Source organism: Hemicordylus capensis, chromosome 12, assembly GCF_027244095.1.
Source record: "Hemicordylus capensis ecotype Gifberg chromosome 12, rHemCap1.1.pri, whole genome shotgun sequence".
NCBI lineage: Eukaryota > Metazoa > Chordata > Lepidosauria > Squamata > Cordylidae > Hemicordylus > Hemicordylus capensis.
The window spans coordinates 7,299,141-7,313,271 of NC_069668.1; the positions used below are offsets into that span (position 1 = coordinate 7,299,141).

General features: G+C 46.8%; 1 protein-coding gene and 1 long non-coding RNA gene across 9 annotated transcripts in view; one reads left to right on the forward strand and one right to left on the reverse strand.

Annotated features, from left to right (window-relative positions):
- Positions 1-14,131, reverse strand: part of COL26A1 (collagen type XXVI alpha 1 chain) — a 128,089-nt gene that overhangs the window by 99,657 nt on the left and 14,301 nt on the right. For 6 of the 8 annotated variants that reach the window (XR_008311826.1, XM_053275205.1, XM_053275210.1 and 3 more), the window contains exons 2-3: positions 11,577-11,699; positions 5,666-5,769 (exon numbers count right to left, since the gene is read on the reverse strand). Coding sequence is in view for 7 of the 8 variants with exons in the window: in XM_053275205.1 (XP_053131180.1) it covers positions 5,666-5,769; positions 11,577-11,699 (227 nt within the window). In the remaining variant the exon portion in view is untranslated. Of the gene's footprint in view, positions 1-5,665; positions 5,770-7,986; positions 8,105-11,576; positions 11,700-14,131 lie in introns of those variants that run through there. The other 2 variants (XM_053275206.1, XM_053275211.1) reach the window with 2 other exon arrangements.
- The window catches only part of LOC128336069 (uncharacterized), a 114,892-nt gene that overhangs the window by 99,657 nt on the left and 1,104 nt on the right, over positions 1-14,131 (forward strand). The window lies entirely within an intron of this gene.

Consider the following 14,131-nt stretch of genomic DNA (forward strand, 5'->3'; position numbering starts at 1 on the left):
TTCCTTCCTGAATTGATTTGGATTCGGATTTAATCCAAATCCAAACCGAATCAGGGGTGATTCGGGTGGCCCCAGATTCGGGCACAGAACAGATTGGGGGTGATTTGGTTCGGGTCCTGAACCGAATCACCGAAAACCCGAATTGCACACTCCTAGTTTTAACCTGGGGCCTTCTACTCTCCCACTGACCAACGGTCCATTTTCATTCCCATCTAGGAAGGACTTCCTCATGTACAGAGACAGAGAGCTGAAACAGTCTGTGTTAAAGAGCCTCAAAAGAAAAGGATCAGAGGCTTTGCCAAACCTGAATGTTTCATGATGGCCCAACATCCAATTTTGCAAGAGTTGTGGAGTTCCTCTACCAGGAAACAAAAACAAACCCTAGATATCTCAGAGGGGTTCCTAGCATTTTCACTGATGGTCAGGGAATATCAGCCCAGCCTTTGCTGTCATATTAACGGGAGTGCTGTTATTCTTCTGGCCCCACAGAAGGGGATCTGAACAGATCCGAAGAACAGATATTTACTGGACAGATGTTTATTTATTTCATTTATAAACTGCCCTATCCAAAGGCTCTGGGCAGTGTACAACAAGTAAAATACAAGAACAAACACTGTTTAAAACAGAAGAAGTGTTTTAAAGAAGTGGTCTAATTATTGCTTCCTTCAAACAAGGAGGCATCCTACCCCCCACTCAGCAATAAGTTAATGATATTAACTAGGTCATCTCCAACAATTTCCCTACTAGACAGAAGCAGCCAAGTCGGGCAAGGATCCAGAGAACAAGTGGTAGGCCGCACTACCCCAAGCAGCTTGTCCACGTCATCAGGCATCACAAATTGAAACTGATCCAGTCTAATACTGCAAGAGGGATTGCTGGACACCACTTTAATAGACTCTGCAAAAACAGTGGAGTCCAGGTCGGCCTGAATACAAGAGATTTTGTCCGCAAATAACCCATTAAAAGCATTACAGCAGAACATAGTCTCCAAGGACTGGTTTGAGCTGGAGGAAGGAGCCTGAATCAAACTCTTCACAACCGGGAAAACTCTGCTGAACGTGAGCCTGCAGAAGCAATGTGTGCAGACCAGAATAGGTTTTTTGCTGCATGCACCACTTCTGCATAAACCTTCAAATGGGCTCTATGCTGTGTCCTGTCAATTTCAAGTCGGGTTCTCCTCCACTTGCATTTCGGACACCCACCTTGTTTCTTCAGACCCTGCAACTCCTCTGTATACCAAAGGGCCACTTTTAAAGCAGGCTGGAAGGGACGATTAGGAGCAATCGAATCTACTGCCCTGGTGAGTTCCCTATTCCAGGTTCCCACCGGAGCATCGACAGAATCACTAGCAGCACTAACACTGAAGCCTTCCAAGGCTTTTTGGAATCCTACTGGATCCAGCAGCCTTCTCAAGTGGACCATCTTAATAGGTCCACCACCCCCACAGGGCTGGGTTGTGGCTGTGAAACCAACCTTAACCAGGTGGTGGTCCGTCCATGACAATGGGGAAACCACAGGATCCTCCACGCTGATCCGAACAAAAGACCAAATTGAGTGTGTGATGGACAACATGAGTTGGTCCTGAAATTAATTGGGATAGGGCCATAGTTGTCATGGCCACTATGAACTCCTGAGCCTCACCAGACAAGTCAGCCTCAAAGTGGATATTGAAGTCTCCAAGCAATAAAGTCTGGGTGACTTCAACACCAACTCCAAGACCAGCTTCATCAGCTCAGTTAGAGAGTCGGTTGGGCAGCAGGGTGGACGGTACACCAACAGAACCCCCAATCTATCCCTAGTTTCCAGCCTCAAAAATACACATTCATGTCTTTAAAACATTTTACGAAGCCTTCAAACTAATCCAGGTCCTCCATCCCACATAAAGGTTCTGGGCAAATAAATAAAAAAAGAAGGTGGAGCAGTTCACCCAGGTTTGCATGGTCATCAGAACTGGTCTAGTGGAACAGAGCAGGTCTTGTGGTAGCAAGCATGTATTGTCCCCTTTCCTAAGCAAGGTCCACCCTGGTTTGCATTCGGATGGGAGACTACATGTGTCAGCACTATAAGATGTTCCCCTTATACATCTCTCCAATAGGGGTGTGCCCGAACCGGTCCGGCGGCCATTCTAAAGAATGGCCAAACTGCCGAACCGGTTCGGCTCTGGCTGGTCCGGGTCCGGGTGGGGGGTATGTCTTTAAGGGCGGGAGGGCTTGCTTACCCCTCCCGCCTCTTTGCCCCCGCCAGAGGCCGTATTTAACAGAGTAACGGGGCGCTGGAAACCAGCCGCCCCCCCGCCGCGATCAGATTTAGCCCAAAAACTACCAATACCACTGCCCCCGCCGTCGCCCGCCAGCCCTCCCTCCCTCCCAGCCGCCCGCCCGCCCGAGTCCTCACCCGATGCTGTGTAAATAACGAGAGGAGCTCCTTAACAGAGCTCCTCTCGCTAGGAAGTCCTGCAGCATACTGAAGCTTTGCGCGCATGCGCGCGCCGCAAAGGACGCCAATCGCCAGAGGCCCGGTCTACCTGCCTTTTCCTGGCGGGTAGACCGGGCCTCTGGTGATTGGTGTCCTTTGCGGCGCGCGCATGCACGCAAAGCTTCAGTATGCTGCAGGACTTCCTAGCGAGAGGAGCTCTGTTAAGGAGCTCCTCTCGTTATTTACACAGCATCGGGTGAGGACTCGGGCGGGCGGGCGGCTGGGAGGGAGGGAGGGCTGGCGGGCGACGGCGGGGGCAGTGGTATTGGTAGTTTTTGGGCTAAATCTGATCGCGGCGGGGGGGCGGCTGGTTTCCAGCGCCCCGTTACTCTGTTAAATACGGCCTCTGGCGGGGGCAAAGAGGCGGGAGGGGTAAGCAAGCCCTCCCCGCCCTAAAAGGAAGTCCCCCCTTCGGTGCCGGTCCGGACTGCTCCGGACCGTGCACATGTCTACTCTCCAAACCACACAGATTTTCTGAAGTTCTGCACTTCTCACTACTAGGTGACCCAAACCTTTCTGTATGTGCGAAAGTCACGGCTGCCATGTTTAACTGAAGAAACTTTTAATATACTAAAAAGGTGCCCCCCCCCATTAAATCAGACAGCAGATGTTTTAAAGGAAGCTGCTTTCTACCAAGTCAGACTATTGGTCCATCTAGTGCAGTATTGTCTGCATGGACTGGCAGCGGCTTCTCCGAGGCTTCAGGCAGGAGTCTTTCCCAGCAGTTCTGGGAGAAGTTGCTGGGGGCAACATCGTTCCATGCAAAGCAGATGCTCTGCCACTGAGCTACAGCCCACTCCCCCAAAGCCATTTTGTCACTTTCCATGAAAGTGGTGGAAAGTGGAGGTGGGAGAAGGAAACCGCCCCCCTCCCAGCAAATCCTCTCAAACCTTTCCTTGAATTTCACTTCCTTGAAATTGCCTGCATGTTCTGGGAGCCCTGACTTTGCTGGTCTGAAATTTCGTGCCAAACGCTCCCAGGTGGGATCATTCGGCTCAGCACGAAATGCAAAATTACACCGATGTGGGAGTCGCGGAAATTCCATCTCTCCTTGGTGAGCGGACCAGGCTGAGAGGCTGCCTCCAAAGCAGCTTCACTGAAAGCCAAACAGCCAACGGCTCGGGGAATTCCATTTCAAGCACCCCAGAAGAGTTTCCCATGGTGGGAAATCTGAGCACAAACCCTTTAAATCTGTCCTGTGTAAACACAGCCATGGCATGTTTCATAGGAAGGAGGGCAGACCACGAAGATGGACAGTTTGTCTACAGGGAAAAAAGGCCGCCGGGGAGGGGGTGGATCTACAGTGAAGATTTAAAGCCCTCGGATCACACAGCCAAGCTGTGCTAACTGCCACTCAGACTTCCTCCCAAGCCGGGGTCCCTCTTTGTCAGCTGCCCGGGTAAGAGTTAAAATTTCTGAGATAATTATAATCTAAACAATCTGTAGCCATCAGCATTAAGGAGGTGCCCACCAGCTGGTGGTGGTTAAGTGGTTACTTTTCTTTTTTTTTAAAAAAACCCTGAACCTATTAGGGAAGGGTCAAGTCTCTCTGTAATGCTCCACCGTGAGTTTCAACAATGGTTCTCTCTATCGACATGCGAGAGGTTGCCAGCAATGAGGGAGAGACCGGCTTCGTCTGCAGAGCCAGCCGGGAAAGGTATCCCAGAGAAGACCGCTGCACTCTGAATCCAGCACCTCAACAGGACGGCACACGAATGTTCCAGAGAAGGTTCCGTACAAAAATGGACAGCAAAACATTTGGCACAAGGGGTTCTCAGACTAGATGTTGTGGGACATCATTCCCAGCACACAGCCTCTGTGGTAGGGATGATGGGCGTTGTAGTCCCACAACAAAGCACAAGTTTGAGAACGCCCAACAGGAAAGAGTCCTCTCCTACAAGTGAGGAATCAAACCAAACCTTTACTCAGAAACTTTTGAAAGTAGCAGCTCTTTTAATATAAAAACATAAGAACAGCCCTTCTGGATCAGGCCCACAGCCTCTAGCAGGAGAACAACTGTCATTCATTTCATTTCATTTCATTCATTCAATTTCCATACCGCCCATCCAAAAATGGCTCAGGGAGGTTTACACAGAGAAATAATAAATAAATAAGATGGTTCCCTGTACCCAAAGGGTTCACAATCTAAAAAAATGAGATGGATCCTTGTCCCCATTCATTCCAGCATAGCATCTCCCCCAGTGACTGTTGTGGGTGTCTTTGGTGTGTTCATTTCTAGATTGTAAGCTCCTTGAGGACAGGGAATCATTTTCTCATGCCATTTGCTAGGGCATCCGCTCGGAGAACTTCTTTTTTGAGATGCTGCATATAAATATAGGCTGCGCTCTCACAACTATATTTAATAGGGGTCTTTATTGTTGTTTTTAATCGTGTAATCTCATGATTAAATAATAAATGTAATCTAATAAAATCAGAGTGATCTAATAAAATCTCTAATAAAATGTTAACATCGAAGGAAGGAAGGAAAGTGTTAACATTTTATGTTAACATTTTATTAGGATTTTATTAGATCACTCTGATTTTATTAGATTTATATATTTATATGTGTGTGTGTGTGTGTGTGTGTTTAGAGTCTTTGATGGTCCTTCCTTCCTTCCTTTGATGTTAACATTTTATTAGATTACTCTACACACACACACACACACATATTAACAGTTCCGACATGTAAGCACACAATCGTGGCTTTCCATCCTAAACCCATCCCTGTTCAACCCCATGTCAGCACACACACCCCAATGGCTGTTGCTGGTTTCTACCTTGTGTTTCTTTTTAGATTAGGAACCCCTTGGAAATAGGGAGCTCTCTCATCCCCTTTCCTTGTAAACTACTTTGAGAACTTTTGTATTGAAAGCGGCACTATATTTACCTGAAGAGAAGACTACTCTGAATTTAAGACGACCAGATCAAATCCAGATCAAGTCCAGATTATACCTGCATTTACCCCAAAGGAAGAGGACTCTGGATATAAAACAATCTGCCAGTTTCTAATATAAAAGAACTTGGAAAACGCCTCATCTTGGAGTCAGGTCAATATGGTATATAAACAGCAGTAGCAATGAGTCGATGCAATTAGAAGATGCGGCAGTTCAAGGAAGTGTCTACCCACTCACATCCCCCAAATATGCATGTATCATTACTAGGACACCCAAGATGGTCCCAGCGGATTTACCTTCCTCGCAGTTGCTTCCTGTGAAGCCCGGGCAGCAGCGCCATTCCAGAGCGGTCATCGTTCTGTAGGAGATCTTGTAAGTGGGCCTGATGAGAGTCCTGTAACTAACACAAGCAAGATATCACCCAGACTGCACAGCCTGCAAATGTGTCAGTGGCGTGACTCCTCGGACCCACTCACTTCTGCCTCTATCCCCAAAAGATTAGTCCGATCCAGACACTATGCTGTACAAGTGCACAGATGTCTGTACACTCATACATGTGTTTGTGTGAAAGACTGTAAGTAAAGTAAAGTTGTGCCGTTGAGTTGGTGTCAGCTCCTGGCAACCACAGAGCCCTGGTTGTGGTTGTCTTTGGTAGAATACAGGAGGGGTTGACCATTGCCATCTCCCGCGCAGTATGAGATGATGCCTTTCAGATTCTTCCTATATCACTGCTGCCCGATAGAGGTGTTTCCCATCGTCTGGGAAACATACCAGTAGGGATTCGAACCACCAACCTCTTGCTCCCTAGGTAAGTGACTTCCCTGGTGTGCCATTAGGTGGCACATGAAAGACTTTACCTGTGTTCATTTTAGAAGTGAATCTGGATACAGGCCCTTCGAATACAGACAGGAAGTGCCCTGCTGTACCTGCATTCAGCATAACATGTGAATGACTGTACCTGTGTACACTGTACACCCATTGTACGAGTGTTGAACATAACAGGTGAATGGGCCTATTGCCACCTGCAAATAGAACAATGAAATGGGGTGTGTGTGTGTGTGTGACTTTTTGGTTCTGCCCTAAAATAATCCCAGAGTGCTTTCTTGAAAATTGCGATAGACCATAAGACAGGTAGAATTCAGACCAGGGGCTTTTTCAGATGGTGACTTTACTTCGGGAGGGTGTGCGTGTGTGTGTGTTTGTTCACATATTGGCCAGATTTACCCCAGCATCTGTGTGATATTTCAGAGAGCTTCACACACGATTCGAGATTTTCCCTCTGTATGGAACCCGGCCCGATATATGTCCGGGGTAAAAAAAAAATCCTATTTTTGTATTGGAGTATCCGTTATGCCCTGAACTCGCCGTAAAGCCTCACGGTAAACCCATGATAAAGCCGGCTGGCTGAAAAACCTCCTGCAAGTTTTTCACAGCCGTCTTTTAGTGCACATCCCCTCTGGAATTGAGAGTGTGCGTTCACATATTGGCCAAATTTACCTTGAAGTCTCTGTGAGTTATCGGGGAGCACTTCACACACGATTTGAGCTTTTTGTTGCATGTTGGAGTGTAGCTTGATTTATATCCAGGGTTTTAAAAAATCCACTTTTTGCATCAGTTTTTTTGGGCAACTTCAAATTTGCAGTAAAGCCTGCTGTCTGGGAAAACTCCTGGGGATTTCTCTCTCTCTCCCCCCACTTGACTAAGGTTTGTTTGTTAGAATGTATTTTTCTGAAAGGAAACTTCTAGCCAGCACCATTTTAGATGCATAACTTGACCCCTAAACATCCCAAATGCTGCACAACAGGTCTGCTTCAGAAACAGGACGTCTCAGGCCTGGAAACTCACAATAACCAGTGAGCCAATGTCTGGATCAGGTCAAGGAAAAGTAGCCCAGGGAGACCCAGCGAGACCACACAGGAAGTGTCTCTTTCCTGTGTGTTTAAAACATTTTCCCAGCAATGTTTAGAATTTTTGCAGAGGAGCGGTTTGTGCACACAAGCGCCTTTCAGATTGGGATCAAACTTGCTTCCACGCGGCAAGATAAGGGCCTGGTGCTTATCTTTCTTTCCCTTCTGGCTTGTGCCAGCAGAAACCTCACAGATTCTTCCTGAGGCTTCCAATTCCATTTACAGAGCAGGGAAGTAAGAAGAGGACCCCTTTCCTCATCTGGCATGCATACATTTTGTGACCACAGGATAAGCTTAACCCATGAATGCGTGCAGAGAGGCGCTCTTCCTCCTGGACTTCTGGGCAAAAGTCCGGGGCCTCCAAATCCCCTGGGGCCCCCAAATCTTCTTTAGTCTGTCTTGGGTGTTGGGTGGCCGCTGTGCCGGGCGTGACTGTGGTGAGGGCGGTGTCTAAATGCTGCAGCCAACCACAGTCCACCCAATCTCCCCCCTCTCACTGGGCCAGGTTTGGCAGGATTGTCAATGCAAAATGTGGTATTTGCAGGTCAGTGGGTCGAGCATATTCCTTCCCTTGAGCATGTTGTGGTGTGAAAATACTGCGTTTAAAATTGTGGTGTTGAAAATACTGCGTGTGACATGGTGAGTGTGTGTGTGTAGGGGGGATGCAGAAAGGGGCAGGGGCAAAAGGCTCCAAAGTTACACAGGTGTACCTCTGGCTGTGCAACTTCATACGACAGTTAGGGGTTCACGGGATGGATGTAAGAACACTGCCTCCTGAGTCAGATCCTTGGTCCATCTAGCTCCATATTGTCTGCTCTGACTGGCAACAGCAGCTCTTTGGTGTTTCAGGAAGTTCTCTTTCTCAGCCCTCCCTGGAGATCCTGCCAGGGATTGAACTTGGGACCTTTTGCATGCTGTTCCACTAATAATAATAATAATAATAATAATAATAATAATAATAATAATAATCCAAATTGAATTAATAATAATAATAATATACCGCCTTTCATTAAAAACAATCACAAGGCGGTTCACATAGAAAAAATTAAAACAGGACTATAAAAAATACGCAATTAAAATAGTATGCTAAAATATAAAAACAGATCTAATTTAAAAAATTAAAAATACAGACATAAAAATAACTAAGCGACGGTCCTTCTCCAAGGCATGCTTCTCCATACCACAAACAAACAAGGCTATCAGTGCTGGACATTTATCAGCCTGGGATACAAAGCTGGACATTTTATTCTAAATTTTTAAACATGTGATCAAATTTTTCGAAGGCAGCTATATCTAGATAAGCATGGATGTTTGTGAACCAGGACATACCATATGTCCTTTGCACAGTCTGCTGGAATTGTAACAATGTGCTTCATATATCTAGTTACATGACGGGAATAGTTCTTTGTATAGCAAAACGGATTGCATGCTTTTCATAGGAAGCTGCCTTATACTGAGTTGGGCCTTTGTTCTATTCCGCTCAGGATTGCCTTCACTGACTGGCAGCAGCACTCCAGCATTCCAGAGAGGGGTCTGTACAATCCGTATGCAGCAGCAGCAACTGAAATGCATACTTTAGATTTGGGCTGGCTGGCTTTAGAAAATGCTACACTCTGAAATGCTACACTCTGTGCTCTCTCTCTTCTCAGCCGAAGCAGAAGCGTTTTTTAAAACCTGTCCCAATTATTAACAGAGACATGTTTATAAGCTGGTTGTGGAGGCAGGTTGCTATGTGTCATAGAGAGCGCTCTCCCTCCGCTCTCTTCTTCCCTCCCATGGGAATGTATAGGAAACATTTTTAATCTAGACCCCTATGTTTGTGTCAAACCACAGGCAGAGAAGTCAAGAATTTAGCCCTGCTCTGAATGTCCAGAATTGTGGAGATCAGCACATTTAACGGTTACTAGGAAGAACACAGACAAAGGAAGCTCAGATCAAAATGTATCTTGCATGGTTTATTTTTATGTTTTTATTTTATTTTATTTAACATAGTGGCCACATTCGCACGTAACGGGAAACCAGAGTTGAAGGGGCCTGAGGTTGAATTTCTTGTATGTCCAAATGCACGCAGCTGCGATTCCGACACGAAAGTGATCCAAGGTTGCCCTCCCCAAATTCCAGTTTGAACCTTCAGTTTGTAGCGGGTTTCAGTGCTCCTACCAGAGGTTTGTGTTGGGGGTTGTTACATCTCAATGCTGCTTTGGAATCCTGGCAAACTCTAACCAGAGTTGAGGGAGGAAGCTACTCCCTTGCTCTGGCTGTGATTGGCTGCTGAGATTGTCCTTCATTCTAGAAGGACAGTCCCAGAGAGAGGAGTGCTGGTCTTGTGGTCACAAGCATGACCTGTTCCCTTAGCTAAGCAGGGTCCGCCCTGGTTGCATATGAATGGGAGACTTGATGTGTGAGCACTGGAAGAGATTCCCTTTAGGGGATGGAGTCGCTCTGGGAAGAGCATTTAGGTTCCTGGCAGCATCTCCAAGATAGGGCTGAGAGAGACTCCTGCCTGCAACCTTGGAGAAGCCGCTGCCAGTCTGTGTAGACAAGCATGAGCTAGATGGACCAAGGGTCTGACTCAGTATATGGCAGCTTCCTATGTTCCTATGGTCCAGTTCTTGGCCTCTCCAGCTAAAAGGAAAGACCTGTGCCCACATCTTTCCCAGCCTTACCGGGAGATGCTGCAAGGGAGTTAACTTCCTGCACCTAAAGCAGATGCTTTTCTGCTGAGCAATGGTCCTTCAGCTTAAGCAAAGGCTCTAAACCTGTGGTCCAAGGAGGGTGTCCAAGCCATCCACAGAAAAGCTTTGCTGCACTGAATTTAATTTGCTTGTGGTGAGCCAGAATAACATTCCTGAAAGTGTTTCTCCTGGGCTCTCTCTCTCTCTCTCTCATGTTTACTGGAGTCTTATGGAGTGAAGAACTGGTCTTCCAGTAGCAAGCATGAGTTGTCCACTTTGCTAAGCAGGGTCCACCTTGCTTTGCATTTGGATGGGTGCTGTCTGCTGTAAGACATTCCCCTTAGGACATGGGGTTATAGCTCAGTGGCGGAGCATCTGTTTTGCAAGCAGAAGGTCCCAGGTTCCATCCCTGGCAGCATCTCCAGGTAAGCTTAGGAAAGACCCCTGCCTGAAAGCTTGGAGAACCGCTGCCAGTCAGTGTAGTGACAGTACTGAGCTAGATGGACCAAGGGTCTGACTCGGATATAAATGCAGAGCCTCGCCTTTATTTCGGTCTCCGACCAGCATAACAGCAAAATAAACAAAAACCAGTTAAGACATTCGACTCCTGCAAAGTAGTAACGGATCTCTATAAAAGTACCTAAAAACATCACATAGTGAGTAGAAGAAGCTAAAAGTTAAGACTATGAACATAAAACAATATGTAAAAATTAATCAACAATGGTATCAGAATGATACTGAGTATAAAGGGGGTAAGGCAGCAAAATTATGTGCCTAATACTTAACGGTGTTATATCTCATTCCATATTGTATTCTATACTATAGGATCTAAAGTCATTCTGATGGATATAAATGGGGTCGGGAAATATTTGAGCAGTCGCCTTACGTGGTGCAGTGGGGAAATGCTTGACTAACAAGCAGAAGGTTGACAGTTCGAATCCCTGCTGGTACTATGCCGGGCAGCAGCGATATAGGAAGATGCTGAAAGGCATCATCTCATAGTGCGTGGGAGGAGGCAATGGGCAACCCCTCCTGTATTCTACCAAAGACAACCACAGGGGTCTGTGGGTGCCAGGAGTCAAAATCGACTTGACGGCACGCTTTACTTTACCTTTAATACTTGAGGATCTGAGAGGTCTATAGCTGCAAAAAAAGAAAAAGAAAGAAAGAAAGAAAGAAAGAAAGAAAAAGCTTGAGTACCCCTGACCTAAAGAACAGCTTGTTCAGGAATCACAGTCCTGGATCCTGACAACTAGACTGCCAGGGGGATGGCAAAACCGAAAATATTGCTCTGCAGGTTGCTGTGTGCAAACTGTTTTCACCCTTAGGAGAAATCCACCACACAAGGATGCCAATCCCTTGCTGACTGAGCAAAGAGGCACCTTTCAGAGTGGTGACTCCCTTTATATCAAGCAAGGGGAGAACAACGGTCCCGCTGCCTTTCCTGTGGCTGTCGGTAGTGTCTACCAAGTTCTTTACCTTTGGATTGTGAAGTCCTTTGGGGACAATCTTGTCTATTATTTGCTTATTTGTTCCTGTGTAAACCACATTGCGGACTTGGGTTGAAAAGTGGCATAGAAACACGCGCTGTAGAAGCAGCCATTGGCTCGGCTTCCAACGCTTACCTTACTAAGTTGGTGCACGGTCCAGGCCAACGACAGCTTTGGTAGACCCTCTGGATCACTGTCTCCGAGCCATTCTGCACCTGGCAGGATATGGTCCGGGTGACTGTGTAGTGGCACCAGTGCCTGTGAAGAGAAACAGAAGAATATGCTTGAGCTCAGTACATACGAACATAGGAAGCTGCCATATTCTGAGTCAGACCCTTGGTCCATCTAGCTCAGGATACAGACTGGCAGCAGCTTCTCCAAGGTTGCAGGCAGAAGTCTCTCTCGGCCCTCTCTGGACATACCCGGGAAGGAACTTGGAACCTTCTTGCACTTTCTGGTCTTGTGGTAGCAAGCATGAGTTGTCCCCTTAGCTAAGCAGAGTCCACCCTGGTTGCATAGTATTATTATTATTATTAATTCGATTTCTATACCGCCCTTCCAAAAATGGCTCAGGGCGGTTTACACAGAGAAATAATATATAAATAAGATGGATCCCTGTCCCCGAAGCACTCACAGTCTAAAAGAAACATAAGATAGACACCAGCAACAGTCACTGGAGGTACTGTGCTGGGGTGGATAGGGCATATGAAAGGGAGACTAGAAGTGTGAGCACTGTAAAAGAATCCCGCTCTGGGAAGAGCATCTAGGTCCCAAGTCCCCTCCCTGGCAGCATCTCCAAGATAGGGCTGAGAGAGATTCCTGCCTGCAACCTTGGAGAAGCCGCTGCCAGTCTGTAAAGACAATACTGAGCTAGATGGACCAATAGTCTGACTCAGTATATCCATCCCCTAATGGGAATATCTTGCAGTGTTAACATATAGTCTCCCATTCAAATACAAGCCAGGGCAGACCCTGCTTAGGAAAGAGGACAATTTATGCTTGCTACCATAAGACCAGTAGAACTGGATCACTGGCTTTCGCTGAGGGGCACACCAATCCAGGTGAACAAACGGCCACACTGACAACCTTATAGTTTTGTTTTTTAAAGTGTATGATATGGCAAATCAGCAGAACTGTCCATGGAATTCGGAAAAGCCTCCAAGCAATCTAACCAGACTTTGCTCCACTGACTGTAGGTTACAGGTGGAGCTCATGTCTGCATGCAAAAAGGTCTTGCTATCTCTAGTTAAAATTAGGTTTGTTCACACAATCATTTGAATATAGGTTTAATGCATGTTACCAACATTTCTGTGATTGTGTGAGCCCATGCTAAGGTGGGGATCTTGGCCCTAAACTACTTTGGCATGGGTTCACACAACCACTTCAGTGTTGGTAACTCACATTAAGCCTCCATTCAAATGACTGTGTGGATAAGCCGCAGGTCTATCAAAGAAGGAAGATCTTTCCAAACTTGTAGGATCTAGTATAAAACCAAGGTGAGATCCGGCACGCCCCAAGAAATCTCAGAGCTGAAATTGTGCTCCTTCTTTCTCTAGTCCCAGGGAGACATGTGGCATGACAGAACGAATCAAATGGATAGCTATTGAGGTCATTCATACAGTCAAAATCTGTGTGCTACCCAGATTTTGGGGCTGTGTGTGCTCCCAGTTTTCAGCTGTGTGGAAACAAGGGCAGAGGAAAACCTGGGTAGCTTTTCCTCCTCCCTTGCTTCCACACAATCACTTCTACCCAGGTTTTCCTTGAAGTTTGCTTCCACACAACCAAAAATTGGAAGCACACACAGCTCCCAAACCTGGGTAGCACAGAGATTTTGATTGTACGAATGACCTCATATAGTGCTTAGTGCAAGGAGCTGTCCCCGGGTAGCCGGATCGGCTGTTCACACAATTGCCAACTCCATCATGGAGCCAGAACGGGCGGCGGGGATCGGGGACCAGCCGGCCTACGGAAGTTCCAGAATGCCCCGCACAAGCACGTGGGGCATTCTGGAGAGACTCCCGGGGCCGGAAGGTCTCCGCTAACTTCATTTAAAGGGAGGGGAAATTTTGGTCATTTGCTGCCAGGAGCCCCGTGGCAGCAAACAACCAAGAAAGATTGGGCTAGGCTTCCTTAGCCCGATCTCTCCTGGTTGTGGGAATAGCTTCATTTTCTTACCAGAAGACCTTGAGAAAGGAAGATGACATGGAAAGTCGAATAAGCAGGACTAAATCCTATAAAAGATTTGAAGTTGCGGGGGGTGGGGCTGGAGGGAGGAGAAAAAAGAAAAGCCAACTCCAGCTTTGTTTACACTACCCGGTGCAGTAAAAAACCTTCTGCATCCCAGGCTGAAGGATTTTGGAGCAATAAAGCCAGAGACATTATTAGAGGCTCTTTCCTTCTGTCGGATGCACCCTCTAATCTTTATGGGAGTGACATGCTTCTGGCCACATGGAACTGTAATTTTAAGGCCAGGAGAGAGGGATAAAAAGAAACATCCTTTTAAGTGAAAGATGGGGTCTGCAGGGCACGATTCCCAACACAGAAGGGAGAAAGGGCATTTGCAAGAGATACTCCGCTTTGCAGAAAGCCCGCTCAAAGCGTGGAACATAAAAGCTTCAAGAGTGGAATCCGTTCACTCTGAAATGAATTACAGCCATATTTTAAAGTGACTTTTGAAAACACACCTGTTT